General features: G+C 43.9%; 1 protein-coding gene across 1 annotated transcript in view; it reads right to left on the reverse strand.

Annotated features, from left to right (window-relative positions):
• LOC147718290 (nicotinamide N-methyltransferase-like) overlaps positions 1 to 25,365 on the reverse strand; it is a 66,456-nt gene that overhangs the window by 38,568 nt on the left and 2,523 nt on the right. Inside the window, exon 2 of the mRNA XM_086918253.1 lies at positions 7,811 to 8,018. Coding sequence (XP_086774379.1) covers positions 7,811 to 8,018 — 208 coding nt within the window. The remainder of the gene's footprint in view (positions 1 to 7,810; positions 8,019 to 25,365) is intronic.

A 25,365-nucleotide genomic window follows, 5' to 3' on the forward strand; every position in this document is an offset into this window, starting at 1 on the left:
TATTCCCCCCAAACCAACCCGGATATACCTCCCAAATGTGAGGATTGTGCCCCCTTTTTCACAACAAAGGCTGAAAAACTAAAGGCATACCTACTTAAGATCTAGTATCACTTCCTGTTACACCCACAATCTCCTCTCGGACCACAGTGGGGTCCTCGTACAACAGCGTCACAACACCCGACCTCAAAAACAATGCCTCCTGGTCCACCTTCAACCTCTGCAACGAAGAATCTATCCTCAACACACTCAGTTCTCTGAATCCTTCTAACCATTTAATTGACCTCCTCCCAGCATCACACCTAAAGACCTTTATGCCACTGCTAGTGCCCCTATGGACGAGGATCATAAATTCCTCCTTCATGCAAGGAACCATAACTGACATCCTCAAAGCTGGTCAGGTATCACCCATCCCTAAGAAAGTATCAGCTGCCCCATCTGACTTAAATAACTATTGCCCAATATCTAACATCTCAACCCTTGCCAAACTGTTTGAAAAGTGTGTCCACATGCAGCTTAGCCTCCACATAGACCGCTTCAACCTTCTAGACCAATTCCAATCAGGCTTTCGTTCAGGACACAGCACTGAATCAGCTACGACCCCCATAATTGATGATGCACTACAAATATTGGATCAAAACAAAGCCTGCCTGCTAATCCTCCTTGACCTCTCCTCAGCCTTCAATAAAGTCAAACTACTGAACCTCCTGAAGCATAGAATGGGGCTATCTGGAACAGTATTCAAATGGTTCACCTCTTTCCTCCAAAACAGAACACAAAGATTCAAGATCAACCAATCATTATCTAAGTCCACCCCTGTCACTCTGGGAGTACCTCAAGGATCTTCTCTCTCCCCAACACTCTTCAATCTGTTCATGGAACCACTCACAGAGCTTCTCAACTCCGCAAATATCCAATATCACATGTGCGCAGACGATACACAACTCTATATTAAGGTCAAATCTCTTGAAGACATCAAGTCCCTTAACTCAACGCTCCAAGATACACAGATCTGGCTAGCTATGAACCATTTAAAACTAAACACACTAAAAACAGAATTCCTTTTAATCGCCCCTCCCAACCAAACAACGATCATCAGCGAATGGATGGAACACCTAACGGCACTAGATGGTCAACCTCTCATCATCAATTCCGCAAAATCTCTGGGAATAACCCTAGATGATAAACTAAACATGCAGAAACATATCAGCGTTGCAACAAAGGGTGCACATTTTCAAATTAACACACTAAGAAAACTGAAACCCTTTGTTCCCACAAATGACTTCAAACAGGCAGTTTACTCGCTAGTAATTCCCAGAATTGATTATGGGAGTGTTGCACTTTGTGGTCTACCCAAATCAGCAACCGCTCCTCTCAGTGCTTCTTTCAATACAGCCACTAGACTCGTCACAGGCACGAAATGCAACTGCCAAATTTCCCCGGACCTTCTGGCCCTCAACTGGCAACCTTTTGAGGCCAGAATCCAGCTAAAAATTGCCTGTATGACACATAAGGCACTTCATCACAAAACCCCTAGATACCTAGCTGAGAAACTAGTACTCTCAGGCGGCAACAGGTCTACCAGGAGCTCTAACAATCTTCTTCTGAAACCACAACGTTTCACCGAGAAAAAAACATACAATCGTACCTTCTCAGGAATGGCAACTAGGATATGGAACGCTCTTCCTCCAGAAACGAGACTTAACCCATGTACAACCTATTTCAAAAAAGAAGTGAAATCAATTCTCATGGCCAAATTCACTTGAACTTGTCCTATACACCACAGCAGCTATGTGCTAATCCTTAATTGTTCCCAGTACTTACTGTATTCATATATGCCAATGTATTTATATTTACATGTGTTTTATATGCCATTACCTATATTTGATCTGTAAAGCGCTCTGATACCCGCAAGGGTCTTGTTCGCGCTATGCAAAACAGCCAAAATAAAAAATTAATATATCAATAAAAATACAAGGTTATTATTTTTATAAGATTTCGATCTGTGTGGGGAATCAATGGGCAATTTATATAAATGCAGGGGTTGTGAGTAAGCACCATGAAGGCAGTGTGGTGGTGTCTGGAGGGTTTGTGAAATATCAGGTGATGGTTGATGTAGGCGAGTACAGAGTCGGGCAGCGTGAACTGGCATCTCCTGTGTACAGGGAGCCAGTGGAGTTCTCTTAGGTGTGGTCTGATAGCGATGTGATGAGAAAGATCATGTACAAGTCTTGCTGGAACATTCTTTATGGTCTGTATTCTTTGAACGAGAAGAGACTCTAATCGATGAGAATGTTGATTAGATCCCAGTCCTCGGTGGCGTGTTTGCAGAGTGCAAAAAAAACAGAAGATGGACATAATTCTGATCAAGTTAAACCTTCACCTCAGTCACAGATCTGGGTTAAACCCAATGTTTTTTTACTGACAGCTCAATTCCAGTTTGGACCCAATAAGAGTACCAAACCCAAAAGGAAAGGTGAGAATGATGCAAGAGGCAGAAAGTGTAAAAAGGAGAGAACAATTGGCAGAAGCAGTAGGAAAGGATGGGAAAGGAGAGCGTAAAGGGAAAAGGGAGAGAAAGAGGGGCAACCAACAAGAGGCAAAGTGGGAGAAGAGAAAGTAAAAAACAATATTAGGATAATTGCAGTAAAATACAAGGCAGAAATGGAAATCGAAGAAGAATTCAGCAGAAGGGAACATTTTTGAAGGTTCTCTCAGGTGGTAGCTGATAGCGATGAGAGATATCAAGTACGAGTCTTCCTGCAGCATTCTGGATGGTCTTTAGTCTTTGAACGAGAAGGGACTCGAATCGAGTGAGAGTGTTGATTAGATCCCAGTCCTCGATGGCGAGTTATCAGAATGCAAAAAGAACAGATGATGGATGTAATGTTGAATAATTTAAACATTCACCCCAGTCACAGATCTGGGTTAAATCCAATTTGTTTTTCTCACAGCTCAATTCCACTTTGGACCCAGCTATATGCAAATCAGTCTTGACCCTACTTCCCATGGGAACAGTCCAGCCCGAAATGCTTGGCCAGGTACTTCCTGGACCAGAAAGTAAGCATCCTGGGACCAGTTTTGGGTATCACCCCTCATCAGACTGATCTCAATGAGAAAGAGGGATAAGATGAAAGGAGGCTGTAGTGAGCAGAGCTTGAAAATAGGAGTACCAAACCCAAAAGGAAAGGTGAGAATGATGCAAGAGGCAGAAAGTGTAAAAAGGAGAGAACAATTGGCAGATGCAGTAGGAAAGGATGGGAAAGGAGAGCGTAAAGGCAAAAGGGAGAGAAAGAGGGGCAACCAACAAGAGGCAAAGTGGGAGAAGAGAAAGTAAAAAACAATAATAGGAGAACTGTAGTAAAATACGAGGCAGAAATTGAAATCGAAGAAGAATGCAGCAGAAGGGAAAAGGTCTGAAGGATAAGCAGGAGAACCCAGATCCTGGAGTTGGCCTGGAGGCCACTCAGAGGTAGGTTGAGAGATGGGCCTGGCAATTGCTAGGCTCTTAGTATAAGAATAAAAGACAATTGCTGTTTTTATCCAATAGATTCATTAGTATTACAATAATGGCTCTCAAAACAAGCAACAATATGAATGCATGGTGACTGAAGGAGTCATACATTAATTGGCATTTTGTTCACCGTATTCTTTAAGCTTTCAGAATCCTTTGCTAGCATTTTTATTGCATCAGCAAATGTTCCCTCTCAGGTAAATCCCTAAATGGCTTTAAAGGCTTGGCAATTCATTCCAAATAAACTTTGGGTGTAAGATGTATAAGTTTCATATAGGGTGATGTTGAAAGAAATGCCTCTAGAACTGTACTTGCCACAAGATGATGCAACCCTTTATACAGATTGTATAATGGTGGATTAAAAGACTGATGTGAGAATCCTCGCTTTGCTATGGTTCATGCAGTCCATAGCGGATAAAATTGATTAATTTTCAGTAATTTCATGTTATAATAGTAGTGCAAATGTATTCAGATTACTCCGTCATACATAAAAATTTGACCTGGCCTAATAATATTCTGGTCTCACAAAAAAATGCCTAAACAACAAGCGGGGGTTGCTGAACTGTTCCTGACAGGAAAGGGGAGACTAGCTGTACCGAAGGTGTATATTAACACTCTTGGGCATCCATTAAGTTGGACATGTTTGCCTCACACACCCCGAGGGATGTCATGCTTCATCATCGGCGGTTGCTCCTCGTCGGGGAGGCGGTGCAATCCCCGACGGGCTCACCTCAAAGAGGGGCTCTTTGGCGGAGATCTTTTTGTCCAGCTGCCTGTTGGTGAAGTGCGGGTGTGTGGGCCAGGGCAATAGTATCCTGAATTTGGAAGGGTGAAGTTTAAAACATAGTATAGGGTCCCGGAAAAGACTTTATTCTGGAGGTCCTCCTACTATCATTAAAAGGTGTAGCTTAGTTTGTTGGGTCACGGAGAGTTACGTGCCGTGTTTCAAACTAGACTAATGTAAAGGTCGGTCAACATGTTTCTCGCTTGGGGATTTCCCGCGATTCGTCAGGACCTGGTGAGATTGTGGGTGAAGGGTTAAAAAAGGGACATGCTAGTGTCATGAACCTCGTGTGCTTTACCTCAGGGGAAATCCTATGCCTGAAGTATGGAGACAAAAAGGAAACATTAGAGCAGGTATCATGTTCAATATCAACAATTGTAACAGCCAATCTAGCATATCAGTGCAGTGAAGTGGTGGTGGTGTGTGCGGTGTCACACATACGAACATGCCTGTGATGTATAAAGAGTGTATAGTGTAGTGAACACTCTTATACCTATGTTCGTGGTGGGTGCGTTGTGATCTAAAAACAGTAGTTAAAAAACGCAACTGTTATCTCAGGGAGAGAACCCGAATCAGGAGATGGCAAACCGTGACGTGGTTAGTTACAAACTCACCTAAAGGTCTTGGACTAATAGCCACCTGAGTTACCGGCGGGTCGGTACAACAGGAATTGCCTATAGTTCAGGCTAGGGAGAGAGAACTAAGGTTATCGAAATTCTTGGTATCGTTCCACCCCGTATAGGGCACCTAGGGAGTTGTCTGATCTTACCTCAAGTTATCCGTGTCCGTGCTGAGTCACCTTCCCATCACCGCCGAGCTCGAATAGGTAATGAACTACGGGGGCGTGGGCTATTTATAGGTGAACGCGTCATAAGGTTGCGTCGGTTAACGCCCTCTGTGCGGGTCACGTGGTAACCTAGGTAATTACGGCCATGATGGAGTGGTGTAACTAGTGTTTGGCCTGACGTGGATAGATACTGTGACATAGGGTTGGATGTTTACAGAGAATTCCAGGGAATGTCCTCATTCAGCCCTTGTCTGTCTGTGGAGAGGCGGTGTACCCACCTTTGTTCTTTGCGGAACAGGGCATTTTTAGGGCAATTTGGACTTGCCTCAAGTATCACCCACCGTATGCAGTCGGCGCTGTGCTGTTTCTCAAGATAGTGTTTGCACATCTTGGTGTGCGATTTCTTGCACCGGAAATTACTACGGTGTTCAGTGATCCTTGTCTTAATTGTACGTGTAGTCATCCCAATGTATTTGAGACCACATGGGCAAGTCAGCATATAAATGCAGTGGGTAGTGTTGCAGTTTGTGGGGCCCTGGATAACCCATTTAAAGGTGTCAGTGAGCTGTATTGTTTTCTGGGGGGTAGTGTATTTACAAACCCCACAGTTACCGCATGGGTAGTGGCCGGTGACCGGTGGCAGGTTCCATAATGTCTGCTGGGAACTTTTTTTGGTGGTCTTCGGTCTAGTGTGGATCAATATGTCCTTCACATTTTGTGACCTTTTGAAAGCAAACCTTGGTAGTTCAAAAGTCAAATCGCCTGTGTTCAGGATTCCCCAATGGCGTTTAATTGTGTTTTTGATCTTGGTTGATAGTGGGGTGAAAGTCGTGACACAGGTGATCGGTTGGTTTTCGATGGGTGGTTTGTCCCGTCTCTCCAGGAGTGCCTCTCTGTTATTATTTCTCGCCCGTTTTTTTGCTTTCATAACCTCTCCTTTGGGATAGCCTCTGTCTAGTATATTTCTTGACAAGATGGTGGATTCTTTTTTGTAGTCTGCAATGTTACTACAATTCCGTCTGATTCGGAGGAATTGTCCAAATGGTAAATTGGACCGTAAGGCTTTAGGATGATGGCTCTCGAAATGTAGGAGACTATTTCGGTCTGTTGGTTTCCTGAACATTGTTGTCTGGAGTCTACCATCTAACAATTGTACTGTTAGGTCGAGAAAGGCAATCTCTTTGCGTGAGGAGGACATGGTGAACCGAAGATATGGGTTGAGTGAGTTAACCCATACGAAGAAGGCCTCATGTGAGTTAGGGCGACCTGACCATAGGATGAGGATATCGTCAATGAAGCGCTTCCACATTGTGATATTGGCCAAGAATGGGTTGGATTGGTGGTGGATGAATCTGTCCTCGAAGTCGGCCATATAGAGACATGCCACCGACGGGGCAAAGGTGCTGCCCATCGAGGTCCCTTGGGTCTGATGGAAGAATTGTCCCTTAAACTCAAAGAAGTTTTCAGTGAGTGCCAGTGTCGCGCATTCCATAATGAATGAAGGCGGAGTGTTAGAGTCCCATTCCTCCATTCTCAGGCGTGACTCGATTACCTCTAGTGTGGCCCTTTGTGGGATGTTGGTATAAAGGGCTTCAACATCTAGGGTAATCAAAAGGTCAATATGGCTTGCATTCTCGACTGAGTTAAGATGCCGTAAGGTATCGGCAGTGTCCTGAATGTAAGAAGGGATGCGTCTAACCAAGGGCTGGAGGAAATGATCGCAAAATTTGGACAGAGGTTCTAGTACGGAGTCGATACCGGAAACTATAGGTCTCCCTGGGACTGGTCTTGTTCCCTTATGACTTTTCGGTAGTGTGTAGAAGTAGGGGACCCTAGGATTTTTTTGGTTCAGAAATTCAGCCTCCTTTTTACTTATCCATCGCTCACATTCGGCAGTTTCCACCAGGCCTGTGATAGTTGTTTGTAGGCGTGGGGTCGGGTCACCTGGAATGGGGGTGTAGTAACGATCATCATTGAGTTGTCTCAGACATTCAAGCTCATAGTCTTTGGTGTTCATTAAAACAGTGGCCCCGCCTTTATCAGCCTGTTTTATGGTGATGAGCGGGTCGTCTGCCAATGATTTTAGCACCTCCATTTCTTTGCGGGAGATGTTAGAATGGTTTTTTTGTCTATCCAGAGTGTCAATGTCTTTCAGTACCGCCTGTTCAAAGGTCAGGACCTCGTTGGGAACCATCCCATTGTGGGGTGTAAATGTAGAAGGGTTGTGCAGTCCTGAGTCTTGTGCTGGTTCTGGGGCTTTACCCTCAAAGAAAGCCTTAAGTCTGACCTTTCTGAAGAAAGATTGTATCTCCCTGGTTTGGTTAAACAGGTCGATCCTTGGTGTAGGGCCAAAGCCCAGTCCTCTTTGGAGGACTTGTTCCTCATTCTCGGTCAAAATGCGATCCGAGAGGTTGACCACGAGGCTCATTTTGGCCCTGACCTGTTCGTGCTCCGGGTGTCCATTCCGTGGGGACGTGCGTCCTCCCACTGCACTTTCTTCTCGGAGGCGTTGCCTCGCTTTCGCCTGCGCCCTCTGCCCCAACCTCTGCCTAAAAAAATGCCCTCATTATATCAAATGGGAACATTATCAGAAAAATCACAGCGACCAGAAGAATTTCTATACATTTATATTATATTTAGTTACTTAGAAAGCTAGTAAATGGACCACTTAAAACCAAGAGTAAGTGATGCAATACCAACAGATGCAAAATGTGTATTAGTACAGTACCTGTCATCCTCAGCCTCAAATGAAAGATTTAGAAGTTGTGCCCAATCAAATGCTCCAGGTTCCTTTTTCCACCATTTCTTGATTTCCTGAAGGCTATTTTCAGTGTACTGGGCAACAATGACCTCGCGGAATGTTTCACAAGCTGGCAGGTATTGGTGAATAATGGGAGGTACGGACAGTCCAATCAGAAGATCTCTCTTCACATCACCTGAATTACAACGTTTAAGGAGGATAGTTATTGTGCCCCAACCATAGATGTTCCTCAAGCAACACATACAATTTAGCATTTCATGAATCCAGACATAACAATACAGTCAGCAAAGGTGGGGCTTCTATTACCATATCGAGTTTTAAGTACTGTCTTGTCAAACATTAAGGCCTAGATTTCCAAACACTTTGCATCAGGTTTGTTGTACTTTTTTTAACACAGACACAACGCAAAGTGTTGTGTTGGTATGTACAATCCTATGCAAATCATGATTTAAGATGAATGGTAGGACAAAGCAATCACAAAGCACAACAATGTGTTCCCTTGCTTTCTTTTTGTAAATTAAGGATGCTGTCCATGGGTGATGCATGGATGTTTTTGTGCATTCATCCATGAATTGTGATGCAAATCCATTTCTACATAGACTTGGATACATGGATTTGCACCAAACTCCTGTGAATTCCTGAGGCCAGCAGCAGGATGAGAAATATTTTTCCTCATGCTTTCCACTGTGCTTGCGTGCTTCCCAAACAAACAGAAATTGCCTTTCATTATAGTTTCCGTTTGGGAAGGGACCCCACGCTGCACAAAAAACTATGCTGATCACAACAGAAACACCATGGTGCAAGGGTGTTTGCATTTGCACATGGCTGCATAATGTACATAAGCACAGAGAGACAGTAGAACAGTGGAACAGTGCCACATCTTTGTTGATATGTCTCTGTTCTGCGCTCTCTTGTTCATACAACACAGCACAGTTACTTCACTTGCTGCAATGTGTTGTATGATTTAAGTGTAAATCTGGACCTATATTCAGAAAGCTGAGTACCATAATATTGTGAATATAAGTATATACAGGTCGGCACAAACTCCTAAATACAATCTCACTACTTTGTGCCTGCATTTAGGGACCCTTGATCGAGGATCAACACATCACTTCTACCTTAATTTAGACTAACCTTCTAACCAAGGAGGTGAGAGATGATCCTAATGCTATTGAGAGGGATTAAGTTAACCAGCAGTTTAGGGTTGTTTCCCGAAGGCAAAAATAAGTGTTGGATAGTTTTCTGCTTTTAGAGAATATGCTATTCCCTTAAACCTGCAAACCTAAGGTCTAGTAGATTGGGCATCAGTTAAAGCAAAAGGACTAAGATGCCTACATATAATACACTATCAAACAACACGGCTTGCATTGCTGAGAGAGCCCAAGCACAACGTAATTCAAAAGCAGTGCCATTACGTTAGATGGATAAATATGGGCTCCAATTGTAAGTCCTTTGAAGCAGGGCCGGACTGGCTACCGGGCAGTTTGGAATGCTGCTGAGCTGAGGGGTGATTTCGTTCATGGAGACCTGCGTGTGCTAAACGAAATTCGTTTTGCATTAAATATTTCGAAGCACACGCAGGTCTCAATGAACGAAATCAGCCCCCAATGCAGTGAAATCAGCCCTTAGCTCGGCAGCTTTCTAAACTGCCCGGTAGCCAGTCCGGCCCTGCTTTAAATAGATCACATCATGGATGTTTCTAATACGTCCAGCAGCTCTATTCTTATATTCTTCTTCTTGGTATCAAGGACTTTAACCCCTTCACTGCTAGGCCTTTTCCCCTACTGTGCTAAGCCTTTTTTTGGCTATTTGGGGTAGTGCGCGCTTAGACCCCTGTAACCCTTTGACCACATAGGGTATCCACGCCAATTTTGCGTCCTTTTCTTCCAGCATCATGGGGATTGTAAAGATACCCAAGGTTTGTGGATTCCTTCGGAGGGGTCCCAGAAATTAAGCAAAGTACAGTAGAATTGTTGTTTTTTTCAGAAACATGGGAAAAACGGGCTGCAAATGAAAGCCTCTGGGGTTTTCCCTGCAAATGTTATCAAAAAAGGGTTTTGACAGTCTTTTGTCAGAGAATCAACATTTTTCACACAGTTTTGGCATTTTTCTGGGACATAGCCTATTTTTGCTATTTTTAGTGCTTTCAACCTCCTTTCAGTTAATGGTAAATATGAGTATGAAAGCAATAGTGGATTCTGGACATCTATACATTTTAGAAAAGTAGACAAAATTCTGAATTTAGAAATGGGTCATTTGTCTAAATCCATGAAGGTTTCTTTATAGAAACTAACAGTAACATTTTGGAAAATTGAAAATTAGTTGAAAAAAACCAGCCTTTTGTCTCAACGTTTTCACCTGTAACTTCTTGTAATTATGACAGCTCTTTGAAAGCAATATACCGTTAGATCCGCTGGATATTCCTGGTTGTGGGGATATATATGACTTGTAAGTTCACCAAGAACCCCATGAACCCAGAGGCAAAAACTGAGCAGCAACTTGGCATGGTATTTTATTATGTACCCGGTAAAGCGCATTTATTCTGGGAAAATGTATACATGGAAAAATCGGTATGAAAGACACCTATGTATTTCTGAATTGGGTACAAATTATATAGTTTAGAAACAGTATATATTTAAACATTTTCAAAATTGGGAATACTCATACTAGCATTAGAATTGTTGGTCATTTTTCAAAATGACTTCTTTTTTACACAATGTCTTTCATTTGGAAGGGAGAAATGCATAAAAAATCAATAGGTAATAAAAGTTAATTTACAAATCTGAATTACCCTAAGTCTCCCGATAAAAATGGAACCTCACTTGTATGGATCGACCGTGTGCCCCCGACAAGAAACGGTGCAAAACGCAACGTGGTTACCCATCGATCTTGCAGTGAAAAATTATCCTTTTTTGGCGGATTGCCTTGCTGTAGTTTTTGAACCCTAGCTCTGCCGGCACCTAGGGAAACCCTAGCAAACCTATACATTTTTGAAAACTAGATACCAAGGGGAATCCAGTATGCAGTGACTTGACTGCCTCCCACCAGCTTATGTTACCCAGAATCCCTTGCAAACCGAAAAAAATGACAAATAAACACATTTTCCCCACATTTCTGTGGTAGAAAGTTCTGGAATCTGTGTGGATCCATAAATGTACAACCACCACACGTTCCCCAAAGTCTTCTGAGAAAAATGATAACTCACTTGTGTGGGTCAGCCTAGTGCCTGCGAAAGGAAACAGCGCAAAATTCAATGTGGTTGCACCTCAATTTCGCAGTGAAAAATTGCCTTTTTTTTTGCAAAGTGTCTAGCTGTAATTTTTTAACCCTAGCTCTGCCGGCACCTAGGGAAACCTAGCAAACCTATACATTTTTAAAAACGAATGACTCAGGGGAATCCAGAATGGGGTGACTTGAATGCCTCCCTCCATATTCTGTTACCCAGAAACCCGTGCAAACTTAAAAATTTGTCAAAAAAACTACATTTTCTCCACATTTCTGTGGTGGAAAGTTCGGGAATCTGAGTGGATCCACAAATTTCCTTCAACCCCACGTTCCCGAAAGTCTTCCAAGAAAAAAGGTACCCCACTTGTGTGGGTAGGCCTAGTGCCTGCGACAGGAAACGGCGCAAAGCCCAACGTGGTCACACCTCAACTTTGCAGTAAAAAATGACCCCTTTTTGGAAAAGTGCCTTGCTGTAGTTTTTAAACCCTAGCTCTGTTGGCACCTAAGGAAACCTAGCAAACCTATACATTGTTAAACACTAGACTCCCAGCGGAATTCAGGATGGGGTGACTTGACTGCCTCCCACCATGTTAAGTTACCCATAATCCCTTGCAAACCTAAAAAATCGTCCAAAAATACACATTTTCTCCACATTTCTGTGGTGGAAAGTTCTGGAATCTGCGTGTATCCACATATTTCCTTCCACCCTGTGTTCCCCAAAGTCTGCAGAGAAAAATATTACCCCCCTTGTGTGGGTCGGCCAAGTGCCTGCGACAGGAAACGGCGCAAAACGCAACGTGGTCACACCTCAATTTTGCAGTAAAAAATGGCCCCTTTTTGCCAAAGTGCCTAGCTGTAGTTTTTGAACCCTAGCTCTGTCGGCACCTAGGGAAATCTAGCAAACCTATACATTTTTAAACACTAGACTCCCAGGGGGATCCAGGATGGGGTGACTTGACTGCCTCCCAACAGGTTCTGTTACCCAGAATCCCTTGCAAACCTAAAAAAAATGACAAAAAAAATCAAATTATCTCTACATTTCTGTGGTGGAAAGTTTTGGAATCTGCGTGTATCCACAAATGTCCTTCCACTCTACATTCCCAACAGTCTTACGAGAAAAATCGTACCCCACTTTTGTGGGTAGGCCTAGTGCCTGCGACTGGAAACGGTGCTACACGCAACGTGGTCACACCTCAATTTCGGAGTGAAAAATGACCCTTTTTTGGCAAAGTGCCTAGCTGTAGTTTTTGAACACTAGCTCTGCTGACACCAAGGGAAACCTAGCAAACCTATACATTTTCAAAACTAGACACAAAGGGGAATCCAGGATGGGGTGACTTGACTGCCTCCCACCATGTTATGTTACCCATAATCCCTTGCAAACCAAAAAAATCGTCCAAAAATACACATTTTCTCCACATTTCTGTGGTGGAAAGTTCTGGAATCTGCGTGTATCCACATATTTCCTTCCACCCTGTGTTCCCCATAGTCTGCCGAGAAAAATAGTACCCCCCTTGTGTGGGTCAGCCTAGTGCCTGCGACAGGAAACGGCGCAAAACGCAAAGTGGTCGCACCTCAATTTCGCAGTGAAAAATTAGCCTTTTTTGGCAAAGTGCCTAGCTGTAGTTTTTTAACCCTAGCTCTGCCTGCACCTAGAAAAATCTTGCAAACCTATACATTTTTATAACTAGACACCCTGGGGAATCCTGGATCGGGTGACTTGACGGCCTCCCACCAGGTTATGTTACCCAGAATTCCTTCGCAAACCTAAAAAATTGACAAAAAAAAACACATTTTCTCCACATTTCTGTGGTGGGAAGTTCTGGAATCTGCTTGTATCCACAAAGTTCCTTCTACCCTGCATTCCCCAAAGTCTTCAGAGAAAAATGGTACCCCACTAGTGTGGGTCGGCCAAGTACCTTCGACAGGAAACGGCACAAAGCCCAACGTGGTCACACCTCCATTTTGCAGTAAAAAATGACCCCTTTTTGGCAAAGTGCCTAGCTGTAGTTTTTTAGCCCTAGCTCTGTCGGCACCTAAGGAAACCTAGCAAACCTATACATTTTTAAACACTAGACTCCCAGCGGAATCCAGGATGGGGTGACTTGACTGCCTCCCACCATGTTATGTTACCCATAATCCCTTGCAAACCTAAAAAATCGTCCAAAAAATACAAATTTTCTCCACATTTCTGTGGTGGAAAGTTCTGGAATCTACATGTATCCACATATTTCCTTCCACCCTGTGTTCCCCAAAGTCTGCCGAAAAAAATATTACCCCCCTTGTGTGGGTCGGCTTAGTGTCAGCGACAGGAAACGGCGCAAAACGCAACGTGGTCACACCTCAATTTCGCAGTGAAAAATGACCCTTTTTTTGGCAAAGTGCCTAGCTGTAGTTTTTGAACCCTAGCTCTGCGGGCACCTAGAGAAACCTAGAAAACCTATATATTTTTAAACAATAGACTCCCAGGGGAATCCAGGATAGGTTGACTTGACTGCCACCCAACAGGTTCTGTTACCCAGAATCCCTTACAAACCTAGGAAATTGCCAAAAAAAACAATTTTTTTCCGAATTTTTGTGGTGGAAAGCTTTGGAATCTGCGTGTATCCACAAATGTCCTTCCACTCTACATTCCCAACAGTCTACCGAGAAAAATGGTACCCCACTTGTGTGGGTAGGCCTAGTGCCTGCGACTGGAAACGGCACAAAACGCAACGTGGTCACAACTCAATTTCAGAGTGAAAAATGATCCTTTTTTGGCAAAGTGCCTAGCTGTAGTTTTTGAACCCTAGCTCTGCCGGCACCTAGGGAAACTTAGCAAACCTATACATTTTTAAAAACTAGACACACAGGGGAATCTAGGATGAGGTGAATTGACTGCCTCCCACCATGTTTTGTTGCCCATAATCCCTTGCAAACCTAAAAAATTGTCCAAAAAAACAAATTTTCTCCACATTTCTGTGGTGGAAAGTTCTTGAATCTGCATGTATCCACATATTTCTTTCCACCCTTTATTCCTCAAAGTCTTCCAAGAAAAATAGTACCCCCCTTGTGTGGGTCGGCCTAGTGCCTGCGACAGGAAACGGCGCAAAACGCAACATGGTCACACCTCAATTTCGCAGTAAAAAATTACACTTTTTTTGGCAAAGTGCCTAGCTGTAGTTTTTTAAACCTAGCTCTGCCTGCACTTAGGCAAACCTAGCAAACCTATACATTTTTGATAACTAGACACCCAGGGGAATCCAGGATGGGGTGACTTTACTGCCTCCCACCAGGTTATGTTACCCAGAATCCCTTGCAAACCTAAACAATTGACCAAAAAACACATTTTCTTCACATTGCTCTGGTGGAAAGTTCTGGAATCTGCTTGTATCCACAAAGTTCCTTCTACCCTGCATTCCCCAAAGTCTTCAGAGAAAAATGGTACCCCACTAGTGTGGGTCGGCCTATTACCTTCGACAGGAAACGGCGCAAAACACAACGTGGTCACACCTCAATTGCGAAAAATGACCTTCTTTTGCCAAAGTGCCTAGCTGTAGTTTTTTAACGCTAGCTCTGCTGCCACCCAGGGAAACCAGGAAACCTATACATTTTTGAAAACTAGACACCCAGGGAACTCTAGGATGGGGTGACTTGACTGCCTCCCACCAGGTTATGTTACCCAGACAGAATCTCTTGGGAACCTAAATAAATGACAAAAAACACATTTTCTCCACATTTCTGTGGTGGAAAGTTCTGGAATCTGCGGGAATCCACAAATGTCCTTCCACCCTGTATTCCCCAAAGTCTTTCAAGAAAAATGGTACCCCACTTGTGTGGGTCGGCCTAGTGCCTGCGACAGGAAATGGCGCAAAACGCAACATGGTCACACCTCAATTTTGCAGTGAAAAATTACCTTTATTTGGCAAAGTGCCTAGCTGTAGTTTTGGAACCCTAGCTCTGCCGAAATCTAGGGAAACCTAGCAAACCTATACATTTTTAAAAACTAGACACCCAGGGAAATCGAGGATGGGGTGACACAACTGCCTCCCACCAGGTTTTGTTACCCAGAATCCCTTGCAAACTTAAATATTTGACAAAAAAACACATTTTTACCACATTTCTGTGGTGGAAAGTTCTGAAATCTGTGTGTATTCACAAATTTCCTTCCACCCTGCGTTCCCCAAAGTCTTCCAAGAAAAATGGTACCCCACTTGTGTGGGTCGACCTAGTGCCTGCGACAGGAAACGGCGCAAAACACAATGTGGTCACACCTAAGCATGGGCGAATTTTGCGAATTCGTGATCCACAAATTTGCAGATTTGCCAATTCACGATCCGCAAAATTCGCGAATTTGTGCGAATTTGCGGATTTTTGTTTTTTGCGTTTTTCTGGGGTTTTTTGCGTGTTCGCAAGGTTTTTTGCGAGTTCGCTGGGCTTTTTGCGTCTTCGCGAGCCGCTTGCATAGCAAAGTTACTCATGCAGTCGTTTATGGGAGAGGAGAGAGAGATAGATAGATAGATAGATAGATAGATAGATAGATAGATAGATAGATAGATAGATAGATAGATAGATAGATAGATAGATAGATAGATTGAAAGAGAGAGAAAGAGAGGGAAAGAGAGAGGGATAGAGAGAACGAGAGAAAGAAAGAGAGGCCGGATCTATGAAGGGCCAGATTCATGAGTTGCCCCTACAGAACATACAGCTTTTTATTTTTAGCAAAATGCATATGAAAATAGTGCTGTAAAGGTCTCTTTTAGTTTAACCCCTCCTGACAACTCAAAATGGGTGTATTTGCCATCCTCTCCCTTCTTCCTGTTTTTTATATCTGTAAGTGCTTCCTGATGAGGTTTAATTCCTTGGACAGGTGCCTCGTTGCCTACTTGCAACTATTCTCTGACCCTGCTCTGACCCTTGAAGCAGGGTCAGAGAATAGTTGCAAGTAGGCAACGAGGCGCCAGGAAGAAATTAGCAGCAGGTGTCCAAGTTGAAGGTAATTTGTTTGTAACCCTTTTGTAAAAGGTTACAAAGAAATTAGGTTCAACTTTTGCACCTGCTGCTGTAACCCTTGCTTGGCTGAAAATTCGTCCGCGCTGATTCGCGGATTTTACCGCGATTTCGTGAATTCGCCCTTGAAACGGGTTTTATACCCCTCCTTAGTCACACCTCAATTTCGCAGTGAAAATTGACCTTTATTTGGCAAAGTGACTAGCTGTAGTTTTTGAACCCTAGTTCTGCCGGCACTTAGGGAAACCTAGCAAACCTATATATTTTTGAAAACTAGATACCCAGGGGAATCCAGGATGGGGTGACATGATTGCCTCCCACCAGGTTCTGTTACCCAGACTACCTTGCAAACTTAAAAAATTGACAAACAGAAATAATCTTCCCCACATTTCTGTGGTGGAAAGTTCTGGAATCTGCGTGTATCCACACATTTCCTACTACCCTGTGTTCCCCAAAGTCTACCGAGAAAAATAGTACCCCCCTTGTGTGGGTCGGCATAGTACCTCTGACAGGAAACAGCACAAAACGCAACATGGTCAAACCTCAATTTTGCAGTGAAAAATTACCCTTTTTTGGCAAAGTGCCTAGCTGTAGTTTTTTAACCCTAGCTCTGCCTGCCCCTAGGGAAACCTAGCAAACCTATACATTTGTGATAACTAGACACCCAGGGGAATCTAGGATGAGATGACTTGACTGCCTCCCACCAGGTTATGTTACCCAGAATCCCTTGCAAACCTAAAAAATTGACCAAAAAAACACATTTTCTCCACATTTCTGTGGTGGAAAGTTCTGGAATCTGCGGGAATCCACTAATATCCTTTCAGCCTGATTTCCTCAAAGTCTTCCAAGAAAAATGGTACACCACTAGTGTGGGTCGGTCTAGTACCTTCGACAGGAAACGGCACAAAACACAATGTGGTCACACCTCAATTTTGCAGTGAAAAATGACCTTTTTTGTGCAAAAGTACCTAGCTGTAGTTTTTTAACCCCAGCTCTGCCCGCACCTAGGGAAACCTAGAAAACCTATACAATTTTAAAAACTAGACACCGAGGGGAATCGAGGATAGGGTGACTTGACTGCCTCCCACCAGGTTTTGTTACCCAGAATCCCTTGCAAACCTAAATAATTGACAAAAAACACATTTTTCACCCACATTTGTGTGGTGGAAAGTTCTGGAATCTGTGTGTATTCACAAATTTCCTTTCACCCTGCGTTCCCCAAAGTCTTCTAAGAAAAATGGTACTCCACTTGTGTGGGTCGGCCTAGTGCCTGCGACAGAAAACGGGGCAAAACGCAAAGTGGTGACACCTCAATTTCGCAGTGAAAAATTACCTTTATTTGGCAAAGTGCCTAGCTGTAGTTTTTTAACCCTAGCTCTGCCGGCATCTAGGGAAACCTAGCAAACCTATACATCTTTGAAATCTAGACACCCAGGGGAATCGAAAAAGGGGTGACTTGACGGCCTCCCACCAGGTTTTGTTACCCAGAATCCCTTGCAAACCTAAATAATTGACAAAAAAACCCACATTTTCTCCACATTTCTGTGGTGGAAAGTTCTGGAATCTGTGTGTATTCACAAATTGCCTTCCACCCTGCGTTCCCCAAAGTCTTTCAAGAAAAATGGTACCCCACTTGTGTGGTTCGGCCTAGTGCCTGCGACAGGAAACAGCGCAAAACACAATATCTGGGAATATGAATTCCCAGATTTCCGAATTTATCGAAAAACATCATCTCCTGGACAATACGCAATTCGGATTTAGGAAATTCCATGGGACAGAGACAGCCCTGATTAAGGCTGCTGATGACATCAGGGTAATTAGGGACCAAGGAGGCACAGCCATTCTAGTTCTGCTAGACTTTTCAGCAGCCTTCGACACGGTCGACCACACCATCTTGGACGACCGTGTCGAGGGATTTGGCATTTGCCACACCGCCAAAAACTTAATTGGGTCCTTTCTTGCCAAAAGAACGCAGGCTGTCATCCTAGGACCCTTTCAATCGGCCCAACTCTCAGCTCCATGCGGCGTTCCTCAAGGCTCATCCCTGAGTCCGACACTGTTTAATATCTATGTGTCGGACCTTGCTAAAACCATCAAAGCACACGGGATGAGCCTAACCTCCTACGCCGATGACACCCAACTAGTGTTGGCAATCAAAGGGGATGGAGATCAAGTGGCCGAAAAATTTAAGAAAGGGCTCTTAGACATAGGAGATTGGATGTCCACCAACTGTTTAAAGTTGAATTCTGAGAAAACCGAGGTACTCATTTTTGGAACACTCCTGCCAGCCTGGCCCTCAAGCTGGTGGCCAGAGACCTTTGGCACCCCTCCTACTCCTACCGCCAAAGTCAGGAACCTTGGCATCATCTTTGATGATGCCCTAAATTTTATGGACCATGCCAACAAAACGGTGTCCTCAGCACACCTGAAACTCAAGATGATCAGGAAAATACGCCCTTTACTTCCTGATTCAGCCATCAAGACACTGGTCACCTCTCTTGTCCTGTCCGCCCTGGATTATTGCAATGGTCTTTTCCTTAACGCTCAATCCAGAGTCATCGCCAAACTGCAGACTTTCCAAAATGCGGCAGCTCGCCTGCTCGCTGGCAAAACTAAATTTGAATCTATCTCCAACAACATAAAGGACTTTCACTGGCTCACTGTGCAGAAAAGAATCCAATTCAAATCCCTCTGTATTGTATTCAAAGCACTCAACAATCAAGGACCCCAGTTTCTAAAAGATCAATTACAATTACACAAACCCTCCTGGGCCTTAAGGTCGGCCACCCTCAATCAACTAGCCACTCCCTGCACTAAAACTGTCACCTGGGGCGATCGGCGTTTCTTGGTGGCTGCCCCCAAGCTATGGAACACCCTGCCACTTAACATCAGATAAAGCCCCACTCTTCTTCAATTCCGTAAACTGTTGAAAACCTGGCTGTTCACTCAATAATCACTCCACGCTCAGAGTCAGTCTCAAATAACTGGTTTATCAGCGCAAAGACGCCTACGGGTAATAGTAGCGCTTTATAAATATTAAAAATAAATAAATAAATAAATAAATAATAAATATGGTCACACCTCAATTTCGCAGTAAAAATTGACCTTTATTTGGCAAAGTGCCTAGCTGTAGTTTTTGAACCCTAGCTCTGCCGGCACCTAAGGAAACCTAGCAAACCTATACATTTTTTAAAACTAGATACCCAAGGGAATCCAGGATGGGTTGACTTTATTGCCTCCTACCAGGTTATGTTACCCAGAATCCCTTGCAAACTTAAAAAATTGACAAACAAAACAAATCTTCCCCACATTTCTGTGATGGAAAGTTCTGGAATCTGCGAGTATCCACAAATGTCCTTCTACCCTGAGTTCCCCAAAGTCTTCCAAGAAAAATGTTACCCCACTTGTGTGGGACGGCCTAGTGCCTGCGACAAGAAACGGCGCAAAACGCAACGTGGTCACACCTCAATTTTGCAGTGAAAAATTACCTTTATTTGGCAAAGTGCCTAGATGTAGTTGTTGAACCCTAGCTCTGCTGGCACCTAGGGAAACCTAGCAAACCTATACATTTTTGAAAACTAGACACCCAGGGAAATCTAGGATGGGGTGACTTGACTGCCTCCCTCCAGGTTCTGTTACCCAGATTCTCTTGCAAACCTAAAAAAATGACAAAAAACCCATTTTCTCCACATTTCTGTGGTTGAAAGTTCTGGAATCCGTGGGGATCCACACATTTTCTTCCACTCTGCATTCCCTAAAGTCTTCCAAGAAAAATGGTACCCCACTTGTGTGGGTCGGCCTAATGCCTGCGACAAGAAACGGCACAAAATGCAACGTGGTCACACCTCAATTTTGCAGTAAAAAATGACCTTTATTTGGCAAAGTGCCTAGCTGAAGTTGTTGAACCCTAGCTCTGCCGGCACCTAGGGAAAGCTAGAAAACCTATACATTTTTAAATACTAGACACCCAGGGGAATCGAAGATGGGGTGACTTGACTGCCTCCCACCAGGTTTTGTTACCCAGAATCCCTTGCACACCTAAATAATTGACAAAAAAAACACATTTTCTACACATTTCTGTGATGGAAAGTTCTGGAATCTGTGTGTATTCACAAATTTCCTTCCACCCTGCGTTCCCCAAAGTCTTCCAAGACAAATGTTACCCCACTTGTGTGGGTCGGCCTAGTGCCTGCGACAGTAAACGGCGCAAAACGCAATGAGGTCACACCTCAATTTCCCAGTGAAAAATGACCTTCATTTGGCAAAGTGCCTAGCTGTAGTTTTTTAACCCTAGCTCTGCCGGCACCTAGGGAAACCTAGCAAACCTATACATTTTTGAAAACTAGACACCCAGGGGAATCTAGGATGGGGTGACTTGATTGCCTCCCACCAGGTTCTGTTACCCAGAATCCCTTGCAAACGTAAAAACTTGACAAACAAAAAAAATCTTCCCCACATTTCTGTGGTGGAAAGTTCTGGATTCTGTGTGTATCCACAAAGGCAAAGGCCCAAAACGTAGTGAGGCGACTTCAAAATTGCCTATGTCAAAACCACCTGCTTTTGCTAGGGAGGTCACCTGCGTTTTTGGCTCCGTGCTCGACAGCCATCTACGGAACCCTACCAAACCCACACATTTCTGAAAGGTAGACACCCGGGGGCTTCCAAGGAGGTATGGCTTGCGTGGATCCCCCACAGTTCCCTTACCCAGAATCCCTTGCAAACCTCACTTTTAGCTTAAAAAATCAGTTTTTTCACACATATTTGAGTGGAAAAGCAGGCATCACTGGGCTCACACAAATGTCTTATGAGCCAGCGTTCCCCCAGGTCTCCCGATAAAAATGGGACCTCACTTGTGTGGGAGGCCCAAGTACCCGCGACATACAAGGGCCCAAAATGTAGTGAGGCAACTTTAAAATTGCCTATGTCAAAACCACTCTACCTGTGACAGTTCTGGCCTCTCTCAGCTGACCTCCAAGGTCACTCACAAAGCAGGTCATCTGCTTGACCTGATCTTTGCAGGACCTGACTTGGTGGTAATGGGAGAAATTCTTCCAATGGATTGGACTGATCACTCATTGGTTAAATTCTTTCTTCACAAGACGACTGGCCCTTACAAGGCCCCGGCACCGACCAAGGAAATTAAATGCAGAGACTGGAGGGCGCTCTCACGCGCACATCCTTCGGGCGAAATTTTCCATTTGCACCAACTTTTTGATGTGAACAAAAGCACAGACGACAATTACAATTCCCTTGTCTCCAGTATCTCTAGGGTGGTCGACACCCTTGCCCCCCTCAAAAATCGGACCTGCAGGGGTAAAGACTCTGGCCCTTGGTTCAACGTCGACCTAAAACTGCTAAAACTTGAATGTAAACAAGCAGAGAGAAGGTGGAGACAGGATTATAATAAAACTTGCAAAGACACGTGGAAAACTAAGGTCCACGCGTATAAAACTCTCATCAAAAATCTAAAGCCGATCACTACTCCTCCTTGATCTGTAATACTACCAACAATTCCAGGAGCATTTTTAGCATCCTAAATAGCGTCACTAACCCGGAGTCTTGTAAAAATGCGATCGTCCCATCCCAAGACCTCTGTAAAAACCTGGCCATATTCTTCAAGGAGAAAATTGAACTTATCATTAAAGATCTGGACACTCCTTTGACTGCTGGAAATCTCCTTTCCTTGAACACTATTACTCTGGAGAATCAAGCACCTAACTTAGCTGTGCCTCCAGAAGAATTCCTTTGCAGGTGGCCACCGCTTACTCTCGAACTCTTCACTAAGGTAGCTAGAGGGATCATGTCTGGGTGTCCACTGGACCCAGTACCCCCTAAAATCTGGAAAGAATTTGAAGCAGAACTCTTACCCCCGCTCCATCTAATCTGTCAGCAATCCTTGCTGACCGGCACTGTTCCTGCCCACTGGAAACGAGCGCTAGTCTCCCCTTTGCTGAAGAAACCTTCCCTGGACCCGGACTGCTCAAAAAGTTACAGGCCCATCTCACTGTTGCCGTTCCCTGCCAAGATAGTGGAACGGGTGGTCAGTAACACCCTTTCCAACCACCTGGAACATCATCTACTACTGGATGGGGACCAATTCGGTTTCCGGCCTGCTCATGGAACCGAAACTGCCCTTATTATCGCCATGAACGAACTTCAAAGGCAAGCAGACAGAAGTCAGGCATCATTTTTGATACTGCTCGATATGTCTGCCGCCTTTGACACGGTGAATCACAAGATCTTACTGAGACGCCTATGGGAGGCAGAAGTGAGGGATACGGCACTGCACTGGTTCCACTCTTTTTTGCTGGACAGGCAACAAGCAGTATCTCTACCTCCTTTCCAATCTGTTTTCTCCCCGGTAACGCACGGAGTCCCACAGGGCTCTGCCATTAGCCCAATACTTTTTAATATTTACCTAAGGCCACTTATTCTTCTGATCAAAAGCTTCGGCATCAAAACCATTAATTACGCTGATGTCACGCAGATGATCCTCTCCCTGGAAGGAGAGGACTCTATCTTCATAGAGATCCTACACAATTGCCTGCGGGAGAAATCAAGGTGGCTGAAGAATAATTCACTCCAGTTCAATGCAGGGAAAACCGAGGTGCTTTTCAACAGTGGCTCGAGTATCCCCCGTCCGTTCCGGCAGTGGTTTTCCGGATACGAGCAACTGTTCTGAGGGCGAGGTTGGCTGAGCGGAGGCTTCGGGTGGGGGTGTGGAAGCTGAGTCGGTTGTTGAGGTATGTAGGACCGGTGTTCTGTAGGGATTTGTGTGCGTGGACGAGGAGTTTGAAGGTGATCCTCTTGTTGATGGGGAGCCAATGCAGGCCTATCAGGTGGGGTGTGATGTGGCTGCGTCGGGACGACTCACAATTTGCTACCCCATTGGGAATGGCTGGACCTACCAGGGATGATGGCCGGCTGGGCTCAGCAGACCTCCATGTCTCCCACTGCTTTTCAAGAAAACAGGATGCATTTAAAAAAAATGAAAAAATGAAACATTTTTGTTTCATTTTCTAAGGGCTGGTAGTGGTCCCAGGAACCACTGCCTGCCCTTAAAAATATTTTTGGACACAGTTACAAAGGGGAAGGGGTCCCCTGGGGACCCCTTTTCATTTGCAACTCCATTAACACCCTCTTGAAAAAGGTGGTAATGTGCGAGTGTTTTGCGACCGACAATTGTGGTCGCAAAACATTCTTACATAGGGTAGACACTCGCTACTAAGAAGGAACACCCTTGGAACGCCCCTTCCTACTAGCAACTTACAATTCCTAATTAGCAAGTTACAAATAAATTGTGACTCGCTAAATATGAATTGTTCATGACCCTGTAATATTGTCCCCTTTGCGCATGCTATTTATGGGCGTACATCTGGCCCCAAATGAGTTTGTGAAATGCATAAAGAAGACCTTACGGCCATATCAGGGTTTGGACAACAATATAGCGAGCTCAAGTTGTTCGACCAAAAGAAAGGCAAACATTGTGGGGCATATTTATGAAGGTTCTGCAACACCCTTGCAAAAGAATGTGTAAGTGTGACACAACACCTAAGTCGGATTTTGCAGGCCATCCAAGGCTATCTGGCATGGCCCGGCATGGCTTGATAAATCCAGAGTAACTCTGCCCAAGGGAGGCATTCCATGCATCCACTCCTGGATTTTTGCCCACTACTAGATTTACCAACACTGGTTAACCTGGGAATTGGTCAAAATGCTACATCTCCCCAGGGGAAGTGTAACGGGGAAACAATTGTTTATTTCTCTTTTTATTTCCTCTTTCTACATCTGCTGCATTCTGCAGCACACATAGAAAGTGGAAAACGCCTCAGAGGATTGTTTTGGTGCAGGAAGGTGTCCCTTCCTTCACAAAGACAATCCTTTCTACAAAGCAGGTACCATTGCACCACGGCACAAGGGTGCCTGCGCTAGCACTAGGCAGTTACAGGGCTCCAGCACAAGGAAGGGACAGAAATGGGTCATTCTGTTAAAAACAGAGACTACCTGCCTATCACGCAATGCAACAAGGTGACTTGCTGCACTGTGCTGCATGAAAGCTAAAACAATATGCCCCTAAATCTCTTAAGGCCAGATGTATCAAACGGGCATTTTACGATTCCTAAATAGCGATTTTTACTGAATCGCCATTTTGGAATTTGCAAAATGCTTTGTAAGTGAGAATTAGTAACATTTTAGCCACTCTTTACTATTACCTAATAGTGATTCGGTAAATAGCGATTCGCTATTAGGTAATACGACTCAATTTATTCCTATGGGCCAAAAGGACCTTAGGGGCAAATGGAATTGCCTTTGCTAATCTGTGTTTACCTATTTGGTAATCGCAGATTAGTGAATGCAAATCCAAGGGTGCACAAATTCCATAGGGGCATGTGTCCGCAACATGGCACTTTGACAAATGCATTTTTGTGCATTGTTAATAATTCGCACATGGTTATCATCAACTTGAAGTTGATGGTAATTAGCATTTCCTAAATGTTTACATTTAGAAAAAGTTTCTTACATATGCATTAGGGATTCGCAAATTGCAATTCCCTATTTACACTTGCAATTTAGGTAATGTGACTGCGATTTACACCATTTACGAATGAAAAATGCTTTCATACATCTGGTCCTAAATCTCTTTGTTTTTCCACTTTAATTTCTATTGAAGGTTTGATGCCTAAGTTAGCAATCTGTAAAAAAGTTACTGTAGTTTATTGAGGATTTTTGGGAGTTTCCTAGGGTAGAGCCAAAGCTGACATATTTTAAGGACAAAGCTGACTTTTGTAAGCCATTGATGAGGGACATGTACGTGAATGAGGCATACTTAATTGCCTCCTCCTAGATATGAAGAACTCTGTAAATGTTTGCAAAATACACTACAAAACAATACAATAATACTATTTCCCATTTCCATATAAAAATTCAAGCTTCTTCCTCAAACCTCTGAGCACTTTTGGAGAAGAAGAGAATGATTGTCTCAAAAATACTCAGAGAAACTGCTGACTATCATACTATCATCTTTTTCTTCTTTATGGATTGTCTGTTGCTCGGAAGTCCATATTCTAATAACTATAGAGTCCTGGTGGACAGAGAAATAAACACATGCTTGCATTTTAAGCTCCTGAGGAAGAAAGCCTGTGCCTTACTGGTGACTGAGAGGCAGTATCACTGCCTATGGGAGTATAGTGCCTATTGAAAATGAATACTCTTGAAGACTGCTTTCAAGATTCACTTCTGGAGCTCAAACAGAGGGCCTGTACATAGAACCACCGGTGTCCAGACGTTTCCACTGTTGCCTGTCAAAG

This window comes from Lissotriton vulgaris, chromosome 4_1 (genome assembly GCF_964263255.1).
Source record: "Lissotriton vulgaris chromosome 4_1, aLisVul1.2, whole genome shotgun sequence".
Taxonomy (NCBI): domain Eukaryota; kingdom Metazoa; phylum Chordata; class Amphibia; order Caudata; family Salamandridae; genus Lissotriton; species Lissotriton vulgaris.